General features: G+C 64.6%; 1 protein-coding gene and 1 long non-coding RNA gene across 4 annotated transcripts in view; one reads left to right on the top strand and one right to left on the bottom strand.

The window, feature by feature from the left end:
* Positions 1-13,888, bottom strand: part of LOC122457708 — a 16,725-nt gene extending 2,837 nt beyond the window's left edge. Inside the window, exon 1 of the long non-coding RNA XR_006277381.1 lies at positions 13,715-13,888. This is a non-coding gene — a long non-coding RNA (uncharacterized LOC122457708). The remainder of the gene's footprint in view (positions 1-13,714) is intronic.
* LOC119849356 (period circadian protein homolog 1-like) lies at positions 3,221-19,769 on the top strand. 3 transcript variants are annotated; one of them, XM_038386307.2, is made up of 23 exons: positions 3,222-3,828; positions 7,215-7,565; positions 8,380-8,478; positions 8,968-9,122; positions 9,307-9,428; positions 9,563-9,764; positions 10,164-10,215; positions 10,915-11,057; positions 11,171-11,249; positions 11,505-11,611; positions 12,286-12,439; positions 12,565-12,673; positions 12,777-12,908; positions 13,103-13,211; positions 13,363-13,519; positions 14,089-14,216; positions 14,767-14,952; positions 16,068-16,259; positions 16,348-16,856; positions 17,531-17,702; positions 18,416-18,605; positions 19,028-19,178; positions 19,274-19,769. In XM_038386307.2, the coding sequence occupies exons 1-23, from the start codon at positions 3,737-3,739 to the stop codon at positions 19,472-19,474; spliced, it is 3,792 nt and encodes a 1,263-aa protein (XP_038242235.1). In that variant the 5' UTR covers positions 3,222-3,736; the 3' UTR covers positions 19,475-19,769. The 3 variants fall into 3 exon arrangements, with proteins under 3 accessions (XP_038242238.1, XP_038242235.1, XP_038242236.1); XM_038386308.2 differs by having other exon boundaries at positions 16,351-16,856; XM_038386310.2 differs by lacking the exon at positions 14,767-14,952 and having other exon boundaries at positions 3,221-3,828.
* Positions 19,770-20,396: the final 627 nt, after the last annotated feature.

Raw genomic sequence — 20,396 nt, forward strand, 5'->3', positions numbered from 1 at the left:
TTTGGGAAATCTCCCAGCTTTGTACCGAAAAGAGCCGGGCTGACATTTTCCGTCCCGGTTCCTCCTGGGCCCAAACAAGAAGAGCCCCATCCGCCAGCCAGGAGGCAGCGTGCACCCTGCAGGCCTGCCCAGTGCTGGATTCTTCAGTGCCCTTTGACCTTTGTGGGGGGGGTGGAATAGTACACACCGGGTGGGGGACGGACTGCGGCACAAGATGTGCCGCCTAAAAAAACCAGCTTAGCTGATGATGGGCTGCCGGCGTACGGATTACGGCAGAGAACGTCCATGCCCCGGAGTGTCAAGAGGATCATGGGTTCTTCCTGGGAGCCTTACCGCTCGCCAGGCCCGAATTAAATGCCGTCGGTTCTGTTCCTAAAAGAGGCACCTCCTAAATTGCTGGTTTTGTCCAGCTCGGGATGACCCGGAGGAACGGATCTCTCCCTCCAGGAGAGAGCCCGATCGTCGGGCACTAGCCCGGGGCTTTGTACAAAGCCAGCGGAATTCTGCCCCGTGTTTGGGGACGCCAAATCTCCCGCGTGTCCCAGGTAATTGCAGGCTGTTCGCACCGGGCCGGCTAAAAGCACGCGGGTGAGCTTTCTGCACGTCACGGGTTGTTTTGGAAAGAGCCAGCGTGCCGGGGTTACTGTAAATGTTGCAATCCTTCCCTAGCCCCGGTGTGTGTCAGCCTGCGAAATTGCCATAATGAAAAATACAGTAGGGCAGAGGTTACTGGAGCGGTTGGTATTTGTTGGCACAGAGGGGTGTGTTAGCAGAGCGGGGGCATGGTGCCGTGTTTTCCTACGTGCAGGGCTCGTCGGCCTGCTTCCTGCTCCGCGCTGGCTGTTCTCCAGTCCCACCTAGCTACGAGTCCAGGTTTGCTCGGCCTGGCGGGTTGAGGCTGCTGTCGGTTCGAGGCCCGACGGCAGGGGTGGTGCTGGAGTGGGTTTTGGTGGGGCAGAGAAGGGGTGATGCCTGGGGCACGTCTACACTGAGGCTTGGAGCGTGCTAAGGCCAGCCGTATACAACAGGTGGGCAAGAAACCCACCTGCCCCCACCCCAGCTGCTGATTTCAGTGAGCTAGCGTGTGTCTGTCTACCTGCTGTGGTGATTCTGGGAGGGGAGTAGGGGCTAGTGGTTAGAGCAGGGGGGGCTGGGAGCCAGGACTCCTGAGTTCTCTCCCTGGCTCCGGGAGCAGCCAAGGAATAACTTAGCATGGGAGAGCAGGGGTGGGAGTCGCTGGCTCCCGACCAGCCTGTGGTTAAGCCGAGAGAACATGGTGTTCTCGGCGCTCTGCCTTGGTTTATTTCCACACGGCACACGCAGGGCCTGGGGCGGGCAGCTTTTATGCCTGACCCACATCCTCCACCCTCCTGGGTACAGGCCAATGGCAGGCGCGTGGCTCCGGTGATGCCGCAGCTCCTGGAAAGCCCCCCCGGGGGGCTGGCGCGTTGTGTAAGGAGCTGCCCGGCAAGTACCTGGCTGGGAAATGTTACATAAGGGCCCCTGTGAATGGAGCTGCCGCAGCCCCGAGCGGGTGACCTGGTTATGTCAGGAATCTGGCTCAGGGGGGCTCCGGTTACAGCTGACCGGGTGCAGGAGACGTGGGGTGTATGGCTCCGCCCCAGGCGGTGGGCCTAGTGGTTAGAGGGTGTGGGGGCTGGGAGCCAGGACGCCTGGGTTCTCTCTCCGGCTCTGGGAGGGGGAGCAGTGAACTCTTCAGAGCATTCTTTCCCTTCCGGCTGTGTCATCCCCTCGCCCACCCTGTGTCATTAACCCCTGGCAGGAACACGGCACTTCCCCTGAGTGGGCGAGGTCAGGGGGGCCGCCACTCTTCAGAGCCCTGCATCAAAGGGCCGGCGGGGGCGGGAGAATGGGCCTGCAGATGAGTGAGGTGTCTCCAGGCGGCAGGAAACAATGTAGCCGGTGGGGAGGGGGGCCTCTCTTGACCTGCAGGCGCCTGGCTGCGGCTGAGTGGAGGGGAGCGCGGGTGTGAATCCAGCAGGGCTCCGGTTTTCGTGATGAGGATTGAGGTGGGGGACCCGGGTCTCCCATCCGCAGCAAAAAGGGCCCCCCGTCTGACTCCCGGGGGTGCCAGGCCTTTGGGCTCAGAGCCGTCTGGAAGGGAAACTGAGGCTAGCTGTGCGCCTTTTCCATGGTGCAGTGGGAAAACAGGCAGGAGGTGGTAGCATAGCAAAACTCCCCCGCCCCCGCTGCACTACTGGTTTGCAATGGTGTGTCTCGGGGCAGCCAGCCCCTGTCCCGCAGAGCATGCGGTTAGAGAACGGGACGCGTGGCGAGATCGGGGGACAGGGCCCAGGGGCCTCAGATCTGTGCTGCCGGTCCGTGCCTCAGTTTCCCCAATTATAAAATGGGGGTGATCGTCCCGCCCTGCCTCTCGGGGGGGTTGCCAGGATAAATGCATGAAAGACCGGGAGGTGCTCGTGTACTGTGGACACCATACAAGCGAGATCTCTCGGCGGCTCCGTTTCTGGCCCTGGCGGGGCTTGGGTTTGCAGACCCCACTCTCTGGGCTGTGCCAGGAGCAGAGGGTTTGCTCTGGGGCGCCCGGCTGAGTGCTCCTCTTTCCTCGTATTTGTCGACAACGCAAATATTTATCAGCAAGCCACTTCGGAGGGGATGCCTTATCAGCCGGCCTGGGCCAGAGTCAATATTTTTGTCCCTCCCGGCTGCGCAAATCTGTGCCTCCATGCTCAGGCTGTGTTTCCTTTGTGCCTCTTGTTCGGGGATCTGTTATCTGCCAAAGCAAATAATATTTACCAATGCCGCGCTCCAAGGCCTGCTGCTCGCTACTGAATGGCTTTCCCACCTTCCCGGTGCCATCTGTGTCTCTTTGGTCCTGGCATCTGGCAATCTGGCTTTGGCCTGCAGTCCGCCTGTTGACTACCCCAGATGCGCTCGGAGCTGTACAAACCCCAAACAAATAGTTGGGTCCTGCCCCACCCTTGTCCCCTTTCTTATTGTGAGCGGCCAAGGCCGGGGATGTGAAAAAAGACTTCACCAGCATGGTCTTGTGGGCTGGATTCAACTCCCCCCTTGCATCCGCCTCCCGTGATCTCTGCATCTCAGTTCTCGTCTCTTTGGGGAATATCGGGAAGCGACGGGCCTGGGGTAGCCGGTGACTGTGAGTGAGCCGTTTGAGCAGGCGTCTCTGGAATGCGGTTTTGTTTTTTAAGGGCCGGGTCAAGGATCCAGGGTGGGTTTCTAAGGACATTGGGGGAAATGGTTAGAAAGGATCCGGATGAGATTTTTGGATTGGATTGTGGGTCTTCCCGCCCCCCAGTTTGTGGAAATTTGGGAAATCTCAAGTTCTCCTGGGCCGGGAACCCGCCCCCCCCAAATCTGCCTTGTTGCCAGCCCTGTAGGACTTTACAGCAAAAATCCTGGTGCATCTTGCTTGGCTCTGTTTTCCCCCTGATCTGATTGATTTTTTTTTTTGATGCCCTGCCAGCAGCTGGCATGAGGTTTGTTGATGCTTTCGCTGGCTGATTATGCGAGCAGGCCTGGCTCCCATTGATCGGCCCGCTCAGCCAATGAGAGCCGGCCCGGAACCTGGGGTGGCAGCACCACGGTCCACGTGCAGGCATGTGTAACATGCGCTGACATCACCCAGCTGCTGGCCAATGCCGAGGCCGCCGGGTGTTACACAATTGGGGGCAGCATCCCTGCCAGAGCCGCCAGGCGCTGGTGGCATTTTGGGGGTGCCTGGCTGTGGAGGATGCACCCTGGAGCCCTGGGCAGCCAGGAGGAACCGGCTGGCCGTGGTGGGGTTTGCAGCACCAAAGTCACCAGAGACTCACCGCTGTCACTGTGAGTGTGAAATCCCCCCTCGCCCCCCCCCAGATTTCCATGCATGTGCCCCCTTTAATGGCTGCGGGCTCTCCCCTGTTCTCACCACCTTCCCTCCCCCTCCGCAGCCCTTCAGATCTAGGGCTGCGGGCTCCTCCCCGGAGGTCAGCTGGGGCTGACGCATGAGGATTTGTTCTGCCAGCACAAAATGTTCTCTCTGCAAAGGGATCAGTCGTTCCCACAGTCCCGCTTTCCAAGGCAGGGCGTGCCAGCCGGCTGTTTCCCTGCCCTTGGCCTTTGTCACTGGCATGCTAATTGGCCCCGGGAAGCTATGTGTATATATATATTTTTTGTAGGGTGAGGTTTTGCAATGCAGCCAGGTGGAAAGCTGGCGCAGGATAGGCGGGCACCCGCTTTGGAGAGAGGGGTGGCTGGTTTGTCGGGTGAGCTTGTAGCAAATGTGTTAGTAAACAACACAGGGAAAAGGATGCAAGAGTTGTAACTTGGATGGGGGTGGGTGGGAATTGAAGCTTGGGACGGGGTCATGGGTGACTTGATTTGTTTTGGAGGCGGCTATCGAAAGTCTTGTTTAAACTCTAGTCAGCTGTGCAAGCGGGTCTGTGTTTTTTGACTCCTTCTTTTCCTGCGCTTATCAGACAGGCAGGAGCTGAAATTTACTTTTTCTCTGCGGGGAGACACCATTGATTTCCCTCCCCCTGACCCCTTTTGGTTTGTATTTAGGCTTTGCCGCTGGTTTCACTTAAATCGGGTTTTTAAACCAATTGAGTCCAGCTGGTGCAAACCCCAGGGTGGGGGCTGTTTCGGGTTGGGGTTGGCTTATTGTTGGTTTCAAGTAGCTACCCCACGATAAGCCCAACAAAAGCTGTAAAAGTGTCCACGCAGCCCTTTGCACCAGTTTCAATTGGCTTAAAATCTCTCCCCTTAAATTAAATTGGTGCAAGGTTCTGGTGTAGACACTCGCAGCCCCTTCATGGTGGTTGTATCTGGGTTGCAGATGCAGCCAGGTCAGGGCTCGCTTGCTTAGGAATGTCTTTCCCTGCTAAATAAGTGTGTGTGTATAGCTATTGTGTTTTTCTCCTGCTGTGTGTGTCTGTACCCATTTCTCCGTGTGTGTGTTTGCAGCTGTTGCCTGTTTCTGTGTGTGTGTGTGTGTGTGTGTGTGTGTGTGTGTGTGTGTGTGTGTGTGTGTGTGTAATCCCGGCAAGTGATAGGTTTAGTGTTGTCTTGAGAAAAGGTAGATTCCCCCCCACCCCGGGCCAACTCTGAGCTTTTATTTTCTCTCTTATTATTGATTCAGGGCTATTGAAATCTTATTATTTTTAAAACATCTTAATTTCACTCACCCACAACGCCATGCGGACACACTATATTCCAGTTCCAATCAATTGGGAGCAACCTTAAAGGATATCAGAATCAGAACAGTTCTGGGGTAGTTAAAGCAATACATCTTTGGTGTGTATCTGAGTCCTTAATCTGGAGTAAGAGTGCCCTGGTCTGATTTGAATTCACTCCATTGCTAGTATAAATGAAATCTGAATAGGGTGTTCTTACTCCAGAATAAGCAGCCACATATAGACTTTCACCCAAGTCATTAAAGGTGTGCATCTAAACGGATTGAGCTCCTTCTGTGCCAGTTGGGGTGTAGGCAAGCACTTGGTAAACCGAATCAGTGTAAAGTTTTAGGCCGAAGCTGGGCTCGTAAAGTGAGGCTCCTCAAATCTATGTTGACGCCCCTTAAATATAAAGGCTCCCCTTTCCAAACGGCTGAGCACCCACACAGCTCATCCCGGTCACGGTGAGGAGTTGAGGTGGTCCACACTTTTCGTTCGGTTCCATTAACTACGGGATCAGGTCCCTTGCTTTCCGCATCCAGAAGATCTGGGTATCCAGCAGTAAAAGTGTCCATCTGGCTATCTATCCGTCCGTCCATCCCCACTGTCTCTGGCTGTCCAAAGAAGCATTTAAAAAAAAAAAAATCCATTTGTTGGTGTATGTATCTGTCAGGACCCGAGTGCCATATTCCCAGTTTCTCTGGTAACCGTGGTTGACTTCCCCCATCGCTGCCTCTTGTTGCCAGGGGAACGTGGCCCGTGGTGCTCGGGTCCTGGCTGGTAGCTAAAGCGGAGGAGGTGATTTGAAATTGGCAATTCGTTGTGGGGCTTTCGGGGGGTCCCTGCCGCCGGGCGGATCTCGCGGCCTCAAAATGGGCGAATCCGGGTCATTCCGCGGCGTCTTTGCCGACTCTCTGTTTACAAAACCTTTGGCTCCGGCCCAGGTCGGCTTAGCTCCCCGTCTCTCGGACGGGGGCTAAATATAGCCAGGTGGCGAAGAACTTACCGGCCGAGCGTAAAGTGCCTCGTGGTCCCAATCAGAGGCTGAGAGCAAACAGCCGCGCTAAGAATAGGCCGGCTTTGGTGCCTGAAATAGACCCACCGCGGCTCACTGGGCTGAGAGCTCACTGCACTGCCGTGGGCCCCATGGGGCCGGCTCCAGCAGGCTCGGGAGAAAGGGGCCGACATCTGGGGTGGGGCTCGGCGCCCGGACCTCCGGGCTGTGTCCAAATGACACCCGGGGGCTTTGGCCTGGCTGTCGGAAGTGATGCAGGGGAGAGGAGGCGTGGACCTATGAGCCAGGACTCCTGGGTTCTTTCCCGGGCTCTGGGAGGGGAGCGGGGGGCTGGTGGGTTAGAGCAGGGGGGGCTGGGAGGCAGGACTCCTGGGTTCTCTCCCGGGCTCTGGGAGGGGAATGGGGGCTGGTGGGTTAGAGCAGGGGGGGCTGGGAGGCAGGACTCCTGGGTTCTCTCCCGGGCTCTGGGAGGGGAGCGGGGGGCTGGTGGGTTAGAGCAGGGGGGGCTGGGAGCCAGGACTCCTGGGTTCTCGCCCCGGCTCCGGGAGGGGAATGGGGGCTGGTGGGTTAGAGCAGGGGGGGCTGGGAGCCAGGACTCCTGGGTTCTCGCCCCGGCTCCGGGAGGGGAATGGGGGCTGGTGGGTTAGAGCAGGGGGGGGCTGGGAGCCAGGACTCCTGGGTTCTCTCCCGGGCTCTGGGCAGCATTTGTCCCTTAGCAGTGTATTTTTGGTGAGTAATAACCCTGCCTATCCGTGTGCCAAGGGGTCTGATGGAGAGCTCCTTTCATCCACCACACCTTGGGGCGGGGGGGGGGTGTATGCCAGGGCTGGCTGGGCTCAGGAAATGGGGGGTGAAATTAGGGTTAAGAGCCAGCGGGGCGGCAGAGGAAGGGTGTGTGTCGAAGTCAATCAATCCCCCAGGAGATGGTGCGGGGAAGTGCCCCGGGGTGGGGGGAGGTTCCCCCTGCAGCCTCTTGTAGTAGGCTGGATCTATGAGTCCGTGGGGGGACTATAACCACCTGCCCCTCTCTTCTGTCACAGGTACAGCCTACGACTTCTCCGACCGGATCCTTCTCCTGCCCCGAACCCTGCACCTCCCCACGGGCCGGGTGATGTCCCCGGGTCCTCCCCGATCATGAGTGCCAGCTGCGAGCCAGGCCAGACGCCCTTCGAGGGGGCAAGCGTGATTGGAGCCAACTCTGGAGCCCCCCGGCGGACCCGGACCCAGCGAGGGGCCGAGTCCCAGGGCCGGGCCACTGACGACATGGACGCCAACAGCAACGGGTCCAGTGGCAATGAGTCGCATGGCCGGGACTCCCTGCGCAGCGATTGCAGCAGCAGTGGGAACGGCAAGGACTCGGCCCTGCTGGAGACCACTGAGAGCAGCAAGAGGTAGGGCGGGGGGAGGTGTGCGGACCCCGGCATCCGGGGGCATGGAGGGGCGTGGGCCGGTTCGCAGACCCCGGGGACACGGGCCGGCTGGCGGACCCCGACGTCCGGGGGCATGGACTAGCTGCCGGCACGCCTTGCCACGTTTGTGGACCTTGGCGTCCGGGGGCATGCAGGGGCGCGGGCCGGCTGGCGGACCCCGGCGTCCCGGGGCATGGACTAGCTGCCGGCACACCTCGCCACATTTGTGGACCTTGGTGTCCGGGGGCATGGAGGGGCGCAGGCCGGCTGGCGGACCTTGGCGTCTGGGAGCATGGAGGGGCGCGGGCTGGCTGGCGGACCCTGGCGTCTGGGGGCATGGAGGGGCGCGGGCCGGCTGGCGGACCCTGGCGTCCGGGGGCAGAGACAGGGCTGGTGTGGTGTGACTTGCTGGCGTAGGGCGGGAGTGTGGGGGATCCGTCCTGGGAAGAGGAGGGAGTGGGGATGGTGGGGTGTCTAGAAGGCAGGTCAGGGTGACCTAGGTGATGGGTGTGGTCTGTGCCTCCCCCAGCCTGGGAATGGGGGAGGGGCCCCTCTGCCCATTCGTGCCTGGCATTTTGGGGGGGAGGGGGTGCCCATGGGGGCCTGGGATGCTAGCTCTCATCCTCCCCCCCTGAGAAGAGCCAGGTGGCCGCTCTGGATCTGCCTCGGGACCCCCCCGCCATGGTGCGGAGGACGCCGGGCCCCCCTCGTGCCATTCCCGCGGGGCAGCGGGGCCACAGGGCCGCGGATCTGAACAGCCCCCGTCTCTCTCCCTCCCCCTCCCGCCCCCTCGCAGCACCAACTCCCAGAGCCCGTCGCCCCCCACCAGCTCCATCGCCTACAGCTTGCTGAGCACCAGCTCCGAGCAGGACAATCCCTCCTCCAGCGGCTGCAGGTAGGCGGGCGGTGGGGGCTGAGAGCCAGGATGCCTGGGTTCTCTCCCTAGCTCTGGGAGGGGAATCAGGGCTGGGAGGCAGGACTCCTGGGTTCTCTCCCTGCCTCTGGGAGGGGGGTGGGGACTGGGAGCCAGGACTCCTGGCTTCTATTCCCAGCTCAGGGAGGGGAGTGGGGTCTAGAGGGTTAGAGCAGGGGGACTGGGAGCCAGGACTCCTGAGTTCTCTCCCTGCCTCTGGGAGGGGAGTGGGGGGCGGTGGGTTAGTGTGGGGGTGGGGGGCTGGGAGCCAGGCCTCCTGGGTTCTCTTCCTGGGTCTTGCACTGACTCACACCGTGACCGTGGGCAACTCCTTCCCCCTCCCTGCGGCCGGGTGGTGTGGGGCTACCCCCCAGCGGGGGGGTGTTGGACACCGTCCTTTGCCCCTCGCGGTGCTGGTGGTGGGGGGCTTGGGCTGGTGGCTCACGGCCCCCCCCCGTTCCCCCCCTGCAGCAGCGAGCAGTCTGCGCGGGTGAAGACCCAGAAGGAGCTGATGAAGGCGCTGAAGGAGATGAAGATCCGGCTGCCCTCAGAGAAACGTGGAAAGGGCCAGTCGGGCACCTTGGCCACCCTGCAGTATGCGCTGTCCTGCGTCAAACAGGTCCAAGGTAGGCGGCACTGGGGGGGCGCGGCGCACCGGGTGGGGGGGCGAGATCCCAAAGGGACCCGCAGTGTGGGGCCACGGAGGCTGCTGGGCAGGGCCGGCTGAGTTGTGCCCAGCCCGTGGCGGGCAGGAGGTGCCCACGCTCCCAGTGCTGACGGGCTCTCTGCTCCCCCCCCCCCCCCCCGCAGCCAGCCACGACTACTACCAGCAGTGGACCATCGACGAGAGCCAGCCCTGCCACCTGGATGTGGCCAGTTACACCGTCGCCGAGCTGGAGGGCATGACCTCCGAGTACACCCTCAAGAACCCCGTGAGTGCCCCCCGCCTGCCCCCTCGTGGGGGTCCTGGCTCCCGGGATCCCCCCCCCCCCGGCCCTCCAAGCCCTGTCCGTCTCCCCCAGCCCGCTGCCCCGCCCTGCCTCCCAACTGCCCCCTGTCCCCGCAGGACACGTTCGCCGTGGCCGTCTCCTTTGTCACCGGCAAGATCCTCTACATCTCGGATCAGGCGGCCTTCGTCCTGCATTGCAAGAGGGACGTCTTCAAGGGGGCCACCTTTGCCGAGTTCCTGGCCCCCCAGGACGTCAGCATCTTCTATGCCTCCACCGCGTCCTACCACCTGCCCTCCTGGAGCGCCTGCACCTCGGCCAGTGAGTGCCTGGGACCGGGGGTGGGGATCTGGGGCTGGGGTCTGCTCACATGCCCATCTGGGGTCCCGTGGTTAAAGCGGGGGGGGGTTGGGAGCCAGGACTCCTGGGCTCTCTCCCCAGCTCTGGGAGGGGAGTGGGGTCTAGTGGTTAGAGCAGCGGGCTGGGAGCCAGGACTCCTGGGTTCTGTTCTGGAAGGGGCATGGGGCCTAGTGGTTAGAGCAGGGGGCTGGGAGCCAGGACTCCTGGGTTCTCTCCCCTGCTCTGGGAGGGGAGTGGGGTCTAGTGGTTAGAGCAGGGGGCTGAGAGCCAGGACTCTTGGGTTCTCTCCCCCAGCTCTGAGAGGGGCACAGAGCCTTCCCAGCCCCCGCTAACCCCCTGCCCTTCGGTCTTTGTCCCCAGCTGCGGCCGCCGTGGGCTACACCCAAGAGAAATCGGTCTTCTGCCGGATCAGGTGAGTTCCACCTGCGGCAGGCAGGGTGTCGTCTCGGATGCGGTGAGGGGGTGCCGCGCTGGGGGATCCTTGGGGGCTGGCGTTCAGATCCCACGCGGCAAATCCCAGCCAGCTTCCCTTCGCCCTCTGCCGCGCTGGGCCCCCTGTGGCCTTGTGCCCCACATCCCAGCCTTTCCAGGCTGCGAGACGGGAGATCCTCAAGTTGGAGAATGGAGAGGAATATCTCAGCGGGCCCCGGATCCGTCTGCTTGGGCCCAGATTTGCTCCCGCCCCAAGCGCCCCACTGTTTGGGGAAGCCAAGCTGATCCTGTCTGCGCCCCCTCTTCCCACTCGCTCCCTTCAGCATGGGCATTGCCACCGGGAGGGGCAGGGCACCCCGTGCTCACAGCAGCTCCCTGGAAGCTGGGGGATCTGGAGGGAAGGGAACCCCACATCCCGTGTTCCCAGCAGTGCCTAGGGGATCTGGGGCAGGGACCCCATGCCCCATGTTCCCAGCCGCCCATCGGAGGGTGGGATCTGGGGTGGGGAAGGGAACCCCAAATGCCATGTTCCCAGCTGCACCCGGAAGAGGGGATCTGGGGCTGGGACAGGCAGCCCCCAGTGCCGGGGGGCTGGGGCAGAGGGGTCCTGCGGTTGTCGTTGCTGGTTGGTCCTGGTCTCCTCTGGCCTCTGGTCTTATTGCAGGCGTTTGTTTCTCAGCGGAGGCCGCGCTCGTGGGCGGGAGCTGTGTTACTCCCCCTTCCGGCTCACCCCCTACCTGGCCAAGGTGCGCCCCTCGGACAGCGCCGAGGGCCAGCCCTGCTGCCTGCTCATCGCCGAGCGCATCCACTCGGGATACGAAGGTGAGCTGGGGCGGGGGAACAGGGCTGGGGGGCGGACAGGCCAAGGGAGAGCTCCTCCCTGTGCCCCCCCAGCCTGTGTCCTAACCCCAGCCTGCACCTCTTCCCCACCCCAGCTCCCCGGATCCCGACCGATAAGCGGATCTTCACCACCAGGCACACCCCCAGCTGCTTGTTCCAGGACGTGGACGAGAGGTGAGCAGGTTGGCCGAGCCCGGGATGGGCGGGGGAGACACCTTCTATGTATCCGGGCTGCCCCCACAGCACCGGATCCAGCACCACCGCGAAGCTTGAAGGGTCCCCTGCGGGCCAGCGCTGCCCCCTAACCGACTGTTGCTTTGGGTCAACCTTTCCTGTAGCTAGGCTGCGGGTCCTGTCGAGGCCGGGACCTTGGTGGGCGGCGGGGCCCGTCAAGGGACGCCAGCTCACGGTGCCCGTCTGATTTCCCAGGGCTGCCCCCTTGCTGGGTTACCTCCCCCAGGACCTGATTGGCACGCCCGTCCTCTTCTACCTGCACCCGGAGGACAGGCCGCTCATGCTGGCCATCCACAAAAAAAGTGAGTGGGGGGGGGGGGACCCTGGGGGTGTCTGAGTGGGAAAGGGGGGATCCCAAAGGTGCCAGGGGGGAAGAACCAAAGGGTGAGCGTCATTTGCAGCTCCCCGTTTGGATGCTAACTCTAATCCACTCTCATGCTTCAGGGCTTCAGCCTGGAGCCTGCCGGGGGCAGGAAGGGAGATTCCTCCCCACGGGCAATTGGCAAAATCTGTTCAGGGATTTTTTTCTCCACCTTCCTATGAAACATCCAAGCTCAGCTCCCGGCTGGGCTGGTGACCTTTGCTGGCACATAAAACCGCTCCCGAGCTGTTTCGGTGCTGGGGCTAGCTCACCTGCTCTGGGTCCAACGGATTGCCAGGTTTGGGGTCAGGAAGGAATCCCCTGCTCCTGCCCCAGATCAGCCTGGCCTTGGGGGGTTTTCACCGACTGGCATCCTCTGGCCGTGTCTTGCTTAGTGAGCTCCTTGCATTGGAGAGGCCACGGGTAGAAGGGGCTGGGACCCAGGACTCCTGGGTTCTCTCCCTGGCTCTGGGGGGGGGGGGCGTGGGGTGTAGTGGTTAGAGCAGGGGGGCTGGGAGCCAGGACTCCTGGGTTCTCTCCCCAGCTCTGGGAGGGAAATGGCGGGGGTGTGTCTCAGACACTGATCCCTCTTCCTCCTTTTGCCCCCCCCCCCAGTTCTCCAGTACGGCGGGCAGCCCTTCGACCACTCCCCGCTCCGTTTCTGCACCCGCAACGGCGAGTACGTCACCATCGACACCAGCTGGTCCAGCTTCGTCAACCCCTGGAGCCGCAAGGTCTCCTTCGTCATGGGGCGCCACAAAGTGCGCACGTGAGTAACGGGCCCTGCCTGGCGGGGGGGGGAAGACCCCCCGCCTCCGAGGATCTCCGGCCGGCTTGCAGTTCCGGGAGCCACCCAGCCTTGCCCTGACCCTTCTCTCCTCCCACACCGCACAGGGGTCCCCTCAACGAAGACGTCTTCACAGCCCCCAAGGCACTCAAGATGCGGCCGCTGGAGCCCGACATCCAGGAGCTCTCGGAGCAGATCCACCGGCTGCTCCTCCAGGTGGGCCGCGCTCCCTCCTTAGCCCCCCCACCCCGAGATGCCTCCCTCCGGCTGCTAACCCCCAATCTGCCTCCCTCTCTCCCTTCCCCCCCCCCCCCCGCAGCCTGTGCACAGCAATGGCTCCGTGGGGCTCTGCAGCATGGCCAGCAACACGTCCCACGAGCAGTTCCTGAGCGCGGCCTCCTCCAGCGACAGCAACGGCCTCCCCGCCGAGGAGACGCAGGCCCAGCGGCCGGTAAGAGCCCCGGCTCGGGGAGGGGGGCAGTGGGGGCTAGCGGTTAGAGCGGGGGGGCTGGGAGCCCGGACTCCTGGGTTCTCTCCCTGGCTCTGGGAGGGGAGTGGGAGCTGGTGATGAGAGCGGGGGGGGCATGGGGGAGACTGGGAGCGGGGCCCCCTTCCCTCTGCCCTGACCCCACCTCCTGTCCCCAGATGACCTTCCAGCAGTTCTGCAAGGACGTGCACATGGTGAAGAACCAGGGCCAGCAGGTGTTCATTGAGTCCCGCGCCAAACCGCCGGCTGCCAAGCCCCCCCGCGCAGGTGAGAGCCCTGGGGCCCCCGCGGCCAGGGGGGAGGCAGGTTTGCCATCCTGGGTACCAGCCCCTCTTTGGTCACCCCCAGTCGCTTGGGAGACGTGTGGGGGGCGGCTCGAAGGCTAGCTGCAGCTGAACCGGGTCCCCCCTCGTTGCAGGCCCAGAGACGCCCCAGGATGGTGGTGGGCCGGGCAGGGAGGCCCCTTGTGAGGTGCAGCGGGGCCCGGGCCATACGGTGGCTTCTGAGGAGTCGGGCAGGAAGGAGCCCTCCAGTTACTCCTACCAGCAAATCAACTGCCTGGATGGGATCATCAGGTGAGGAGGGACCGGAGACCCCATCACAGAGCCGGTCCCCGCCCTGGGGGGTCACCCAGTGCCGAGATGCAGCCAACTCTGGGGCGGGGCGGCTGGTTATACAGGGACCCCTTGGCTGGTGCCGAGATGCGGCCACCTCTGGGGCGGGCAGATGGTTAGCCAGGGACCCCTCGCCTGGCGCCGAGATGCGGCCACCTCTGGGGCGGGGCGGCTGGTGACCCAGGGACCCCTCGCCTGGCGCCAATATGCGCCCACCTCTGGGGCGGGTGGCTGGTGACCCTGGGACCCCTCGCCCGGCGCCGAGATGCGGCCACCTCTGGGGCGGGGCGGCTGGTGACCCTGGGACCCCTCGCCCGGCGCCGAGATGCGGCCACCTCTGGGGCGGGGCGGCTGGTTACCCTGGGACCCCTCGCCCGGCGCCGAGATGCGGCCACCTCTGGGGCGGGGCGGCTGGTTACCCTGGGACCCCTCGCCCGGCACCGAGATGCGGCCACCTCTGGGGCGGGGCGGCTGGTTATATAAGGATCCCTTGGCCCCGCTAACCCTGGTCCCTGTGGCTTTTTTTTTAGGTATCTGGAAAGCTGCAACATCCCGAGCCGGGTGAAGCGGAAATGCGGCTCTTCGTCCTACACTGGCTCCTCCAACTCCGACGACGACAAACAGAGGGCAGGCAGGGAGCCGGCCGGCTCGGCAAAAGGTATCATCCCGCCAGCCTGGTTGCCCCCCCCCCACACCCTCCCCGCCCCGCCTGCTGCCCTGTTTCTCCCTCTGGATATTACCCTGTTGCTGCTGACGGGGCTCGATAGAGGGGGGTCCTGGTGCTGGCCGGGGGCAGCTGCTGCTAACGGCCCGAGATCTCCAGCTGGTTATTCCCCTGCTGGGCCAGAGAAGGGGAAATTCGGCGCGGGGGAGACGTTTCGGGGCCGTGGACGTCCCTCCCTTCGGGCTGCCGCCTCCCCGTCCGGGCGTTAAAGCCGGGGCGGGTGCAAAAGTTTTTGGGTCGGCTTCCCGACACTGAAACTCCCTTGAAATCGAAACGATTGGGGGCCACCGCCGGGCACCGTGGCCCCGTTTTCCCCCCGGGAAAACGGCCCCGGCAGGCTTTTTTTTTTTTTTTTTTTTTTTTTTTGGCTGTTGGTTTTATTTTGCCCCCTCCCTGCCGCCCCAAGGGCTCGCGGCGGCGCCCCCCCCCCACTCTGCCCCCCCCGTCCCTCACCTCATTAACCCCTCGTTGTCTCTTTGAACAGATGCGGTGGAGGAAATGCTGCCGAGCCAGCCCAGGAGGGAGGAGGAGGAACCCGCCGCGGCGGTGGGACCCCCGCTGGCCCCGCTGGCCTTGCCCAGCAAAGCCGAAAGCGTGGTGTCTGTCACCAGTCAGTGTAGCTTCAGCAGTACCATCGTCCACGTGGGAGATAAGAAAGCCCCGGAATCGGGTACGGGGAGGGGGCAGCCCCGGAACCGGGTACGGGGCGGCCGCCATCGGGGCGGGGGCGCGCGCCCCCGCGCTGGGCGACTCCGGCTGGCCGGATCTGCCCCGCCCCCAGGTTGCGTCAGGGAGCCGCCTGGATCTCCCCCTGCCGTCTCAGTAGCAGCGTAATATTCAGGGGGGGGGTCATCTCCCTGGCAGCCTCTGCTTCCCCCCCCCCCCCCGCGTAACCTCTTCCTTCCATGGCTCTCGGGGGCGGGGGGCTGGGTTCTCCCCCTCCCCCCCGTGTGTGTTTAATTTGCCTTTTTTCCCCCCTTACCTCACGCCTGCTGTCAGGGCACCCCTGTGGGTGACTCCGGGCGGGGGGGGCCGGGCCGGCTGCTGGATTCGTGGCCCTCCCCCAGTGGATTTTCTTTTTTTTTTTTTTTGCCTCCAGCTGACACATCTTTTTCCCTCCTTTGTTTCCTTCCTTGATGACGGCTGAGTCTCTGGCGAAGCCCCCGCTGGGCTGGTGGGAGGGTGGGGGGGGTCCCCAAACAAAGCACGGCTGCTTGGCAACGGCCCCTTGGCTGCGGGGAGCCCCCCGCACAGGGCCCTCCACTGGGCACTGATGGCATGGTAGGGGGAAGGGCTGGGAGCCAGGACTTCTGGGTTCTATACCTAGCTCTGGCAGGGGAGTGGGGGCTAGTGGTTAGCGGGGGGGGGGCAGGGAGCCAGGACTCCTGGGTTCTATCCTTGGCTTGGGGAGGGGCATGGGGTCAGGTGGGTTAGAGCACAGGGGAACCTGGGACCCAGGACTCCTAAGTTCTATCCCTGGGTCTGGGAGGGAAGTAGGGAGCTAGTGGTTAGAGGGGGGATGGGAGCCAGGACTCCTGGGTTCTATACCTGGCTTTGGCAGGGGAGTGGGTGCTAGTGGTTAGAGGGGGGATGGGAGCCTGGACTCCTGGGTTCTATCCCTGAATCTGGCAGGGGAGTGGGGGGCTGGTAGTTAGGGGGGGTGGGCTGGGAGCCAGGACTCCTGGGTTCCATCCCCGGCTCTGCCGCTCGGTCGCTGTGTCTCTCTGTGTGCGGCGGCCCCCCCCAGCTGACCCCTCCTCCCCCCCCCCTTGGTCTCTTCCCCAGACACAGCGATGCTGGAGGAGGGCCCCGGGGCCGCGCCCCCCCCCGACCGGGAGCAGTACCGCCGCGTGGGGCTCACCAAGGAGGTGCTGTCCGTCCACACTCAGCAAGAGGAGCAGGCTTTCCTCATCCGCTTCCAGGAGCTGAGCCAGCTCCACGTCTTCGACGCGCCGGCCGGGCAGGGCGCCGAGCCAGGTGGGTCGCGTCCGGGGGCGAGGAGGGGCTCGTGCTCGGCTCCCCCGCCCCCTTCGCTAACCCCCCCCCCCGCCTTGTCTTCTCCCAGCAGGGCACCGCGGCCCGCGGCGGGGCACCGGCCGACGCGGCAAATCCAAGGCCAAGCGTGTCAAGCAGCACAAGTCGTCAGACAGCACCGGCTCCCCGCCTCCCCCCGGCCCCTGGCCCCCCGCGGCCACCCCCCTGCCCTTCCCCGCCGTGGTGCCCGTCTTCCCGCCCAGCCAGCCCCCCGCCGAGCCCCCCCCACACTTCCCCGCCCCACTGGTGGCCCCCGTGGTGGCCCTGATGCTCCCCAACTACGTCCTGCCCCCGCCGTACTTCCCAGCCCCCTTCGGCCCCCCTGAGGCCTCCCGCTCCACCACGCCCGAGCGGCCCCACTCGCCCCCCTTCGACTCCCGGTGCAGCTCCCCGCTCCAGCTCAACCTGCTGCAGATGGAGGAGGCCCCCAAGGCGGCTGAGCGGCAGGAGGCACCCGGTGGCCAGCCCGGGCCAGGAGGCGCCGGGGCCGGCGGGCCCCCAGGGGCCAGCGAGCTCGGCCCGCAGAAGGAAACCTGCCTGGTAAGGAGCCGCCTTCTGGGAAGGGGAGTGGGGTCTACTGGTTAGAGCAGGTGGGCTGGGAGCCAGGACTCCTGGGTACTCTCCCTAGCTCTGGGAGGGTAGTTGGGGGCTAGTGGTTAGAGCAGGGGTGGCTGGGAGCCAGGACTCCTGGGTTCTCTCCCTGCTCTGGGAGGGGAGCGGGGGCTGGTGGTTAGAGCAGGGGGGGCTGAGAGCAAGGACTCCTGGGTTCTCTCCCTGCTCTGGGAGGGGAGCGGGGGCTAGTGGTTAGAGCAGGCGGGCTGAGAGCCAGAACTCCTGGGTACTCTCCCTAGCTCTGGGAGGGGAGATGGGGGCTAGTGGTTAGAGCAGGGGTGGCTGGGAGCCAGGACTCCTGGGATGTCTCCCTGCTCTGGGAGGGGAGAGGGGGCTGGTGGGTTAGAGCAGGGGTGGCTGGGAGCCAGGACTCCTGGGTTCTCTCCCTGCTCTGGGAGGGGAGCGGGGGCTGGTGGTTAGAGCAGGGAGGGCTGGGAGCCAGGACTCCTGGGTTCTCTCCCCAGCTCTGGCACTCACCAGCTGTGTATTCAGGCAGGGCCCTCAGCCCTGTCTTTTGGGGAAGGTGTGAGTTGGGGGAGGTGCGTGTGCAGCCCCCCAGGTCAGTCCTGATCTCCCCTCTCCGCCCCCCCTTGTCCCGGCAGGTGGAAGCTCAGGACTCCTCCAACAACGACGCCCTGTCCAGCTCCAGCGACCTGCTGGACCTGTTGCTGCAGGAGGACTCGCGCTCCGGGACCGGCTCGGCTGCCTCGGGCAGCGGCTCCATGGGCTCCGGCTCCGGCTCCGGCGGGGGCAGCACCTCAGCCTGCGGCACCAGTAAGAGACGGGCTGGGAGGGGATGGGCTTGAGGCTTTGGTGCAGGAGCCCGGACTCCTGGGTTAACTCCCTACCTCTGGGAGGGCAGTGGGGGCTAGTGGTTAGAGCAGGGGCGGCCAGGACTCCTGGGTTCTCCCCGGCTCTGGGAGGGGAGCGGGGGCTGGTAGGTTAGAACAGGGGGCACTGGGAGCCAGGACTCCTGGGTTCTCTGCCTGGCTCTGGGAGGAGAGCGGGGGCTAGTGGTTAGAGCAGGGGAGACCAGGACTCCTGGGTTCACCCTGGCTCTGGGAGGGGAGCGGGGGCTGGTGGTTAGAGCATGGGGGGCTGGGAGCCAGGATTCCTGGGTTCTCTTCCTGGCTCTGGGAGGAGAGTGGGGTCTAGTGGTTAGAGCAGGGGAGGCCAGGACTCCTGGGTTCTCCCTGGCTCTGGGAGGGGAGCGGGGGCTGGTGGGTTAGAGCAGGGGGGGCTGGGAGCCAGGACTCCTGGGTTCTCTGCCTGGCTCTGGGAGGAGAGGGGGCGCTAGTGGCTAGAGCAGGGGCGGCCAGGACTCCTGGGTTCTCCCCGGCTCTGGGAGGGGAGCGGGGGCTGGTGGTTAGAGCGGGGGGGCTGGGAGCCAGGACTCCTGGGTTCTATTTCTGCCTCTGGTGCTGATTTGCCCTCCCCTCCTGCTTCCCGTCTGTGTTTTCCCCCCCCTCCCCCTCGGCCCCACGCAGCCAGCAGCAAGAGCAGCCACACCAGCAAGTACTTCGGCAGCATCGACTCGTCGGAGCCGGAGCGGGCAGGGCAGCCGGGCGGGGACGGGGCTGGCGAGCAGTTCGTCAAGTACGTGCTGCAGGACCCCCTCTGGCTGCTCATGGCCAACACGGACGAGAAGGTGATGATGACCTACCAGCTGCCTGCCCGGTGAGTGCCAGGGACCCCTGGCCTGAGCCCGCAAGCCGGGAGGGCAGGGCGGGGGCGGGAGAGGATCAAGCAGCTGACCTGGGGGCCTGCCCCACTCGGGAGCAAACAAGGGGAGGGGGCTGGGATATGAGGGGCAGAAGCCGGGCTGGCCATCGGGGCGAGGGGGGAAGTGATTGGGGAGCACGTCTGGGGGACAGCAGTGGGGCTGGTGAGAGGGGCGGAGGTGATGCGGGTGCAGATCTGGCGGGCAGAGGCGGGGCTGGGGATTGGGGCGAGGGGGTAGCAGATCTGGGGGGCAGAGGCCAGGCTGGCGATCGGGGCCAGAGTGAGGGGGGAGCTGACCGGGGCAGGTGGGAGCGTGGCAGGCGGGAGGCTCGGGCGGGGCCGGGTCGCCCCCCTTGACGCGGCTCTGTGCCCCGCAGCCCCACGGCCGCCGTGCTCCAGGCCGACCGGGAGAAGCTGCGGGAGATGCAGAAGCACCAGCCGCGCTTCACCGAGGAGCAGAAGAAGGAGCTGGCCGCGGTGCACCCTTGGGTGAAGAAGGGACTGCTGCCGAAGGCCATCAACGTCACGGTGAGGGGGGCCTGGACCCACCCAGCTCCCTGGCCGCTGGGTAGGGGGGTGTCCCGGGCGCACTGACCCACTTCTCCTGCTCTTCCCCCCCCCAGGCCTGCCTGGACTGCGGCAGTCACGCAGCCCCCCGCCTGGCGCCCCTCTACGACGCGGAGCCCCACGCCATGGAGCTGAGCGCCACGCTGGAGCCCATGGAGGAGGGCAGCAGCGCCCCCCCCTGCCCGGACACGGCCATGGAGGAGGAGGAGGCTGGGCAGCCGGCCCGGCCCCAGGTGGGCGCCGAAAACGCAGGCTGAGCCCCGAGCCCGCCTCGCCCCACTCTCCCAGCCACCGCCGGCTGCCTCTCAGAGCCGGCCACCGCACGGGATGGACCAGACGTGCCGGCCCGGCCTCGGCCCCGGGACTCAGCCAGGCCCAGCCGAGCCGGGCCCTGCTCCGGCCGCTACCCTGCCCGTGGGCGCCCCCGGGAGGCCGGGGCTGGCCCTGCGCAGGGCGGAGTATTTATTTTTGGAAGGTGTGTTTTTGTACGAAAAGGCGGGACAATAAACCACGAGCCGCAGCTGTCCCCAGTGGGCGGCAACGTCCCAGCGAGAGCCGCCACCTCCTTTGTGGGCCGTTCCCAGGGAGCGGCGTGTCCCCCCGCGCTGCCCCCATCCCCTGACGCACCTCCCCGACCCCATTGCCCACCTGGTTGCAGTCTCTGCTCTAACCACCAGCCCCCCCCACTTCCCTCCCAGAGCTGGAGAGAGAACCCAGGAGTCCTGGCTCCCAGCCCCCGAACCCCCCGTTCTAACCACTGGACCCCACTCCCCATCTCAGGTCATGTTCCTCGTGCCACGGTGGGAACCGTCTGCTCCAGCTGCCCGTGCCCGGCGGCCTGCCCCAGCTCCTGCCTGACCCTTGCGTCCTGTTCCCCTAGCTGGGGCTTGCCTGCTTGTGCTTAGGTCTGTCCCCTGTGCTACACCCCCCTTGGCCTTCCTCTGGGCCCGGGCTCTGTCTCCCTCCCAGGGTGTGCCCACGACTCCGCCCCGCTCCCCGTGTGGCTGGTTTTCATCCTTCCCGGGGGGTTGGTGACCCCCTCAACCTATGTCCCCCCGAACCAGGCTGTGGCCTAAAGGGTGCCTAAAGGAACCGCAGCGTGGGCACAGGGCAGCTCTCCCTTTGTGCGCCCGCTGCTGGGGTCCTGCGGCCGGGTGGGCTGGGCGAAGCCGCGGGCGG

The sequence above is a fragment of the Dermochelys coriacea genome, chromosome 28 (assembly GCF_009764565.3).
Source record: "Dermochelys coriacea isolate rDerCor1 chromosome 28, rDerCor1.pri.v4, whole genome shotgun sequence".
In the NCBI taxonomy this organism is placed as follows: domain Eukaryota; kingdom Metazoa; phylum Chordata; order Testudines; family Dermochelyidae; genus Dermochelys; species Dermochelys coriacea.

Excerpts from the sequence above, each read along its gene's own strand:
- LOC119849356 (XM_038386307.2), top strand. The coding sequence starts at position 3,737 with ATGCACCCTGGAGCCCTGGGCAGCCAGGAGGAACCGGCTGGCCGTGGT. Across the intron at positions 9,765-10,163 it reads GAGCGCCTGCACCTCGGCCA|CTGCGGCCGCCGTGGGCTAC; the intron begins GTGAGTGCCTGG and ends CTTTGTCCCCAG. Across the intron at positions 16,260-16,347 it reads CGGGCAGGGCGCCGAGCCAG|CAGGGCACCGCGGCCCGCGG; the intron begins GTGGGTCGCGTC and ends GTCTTCTCCCAG.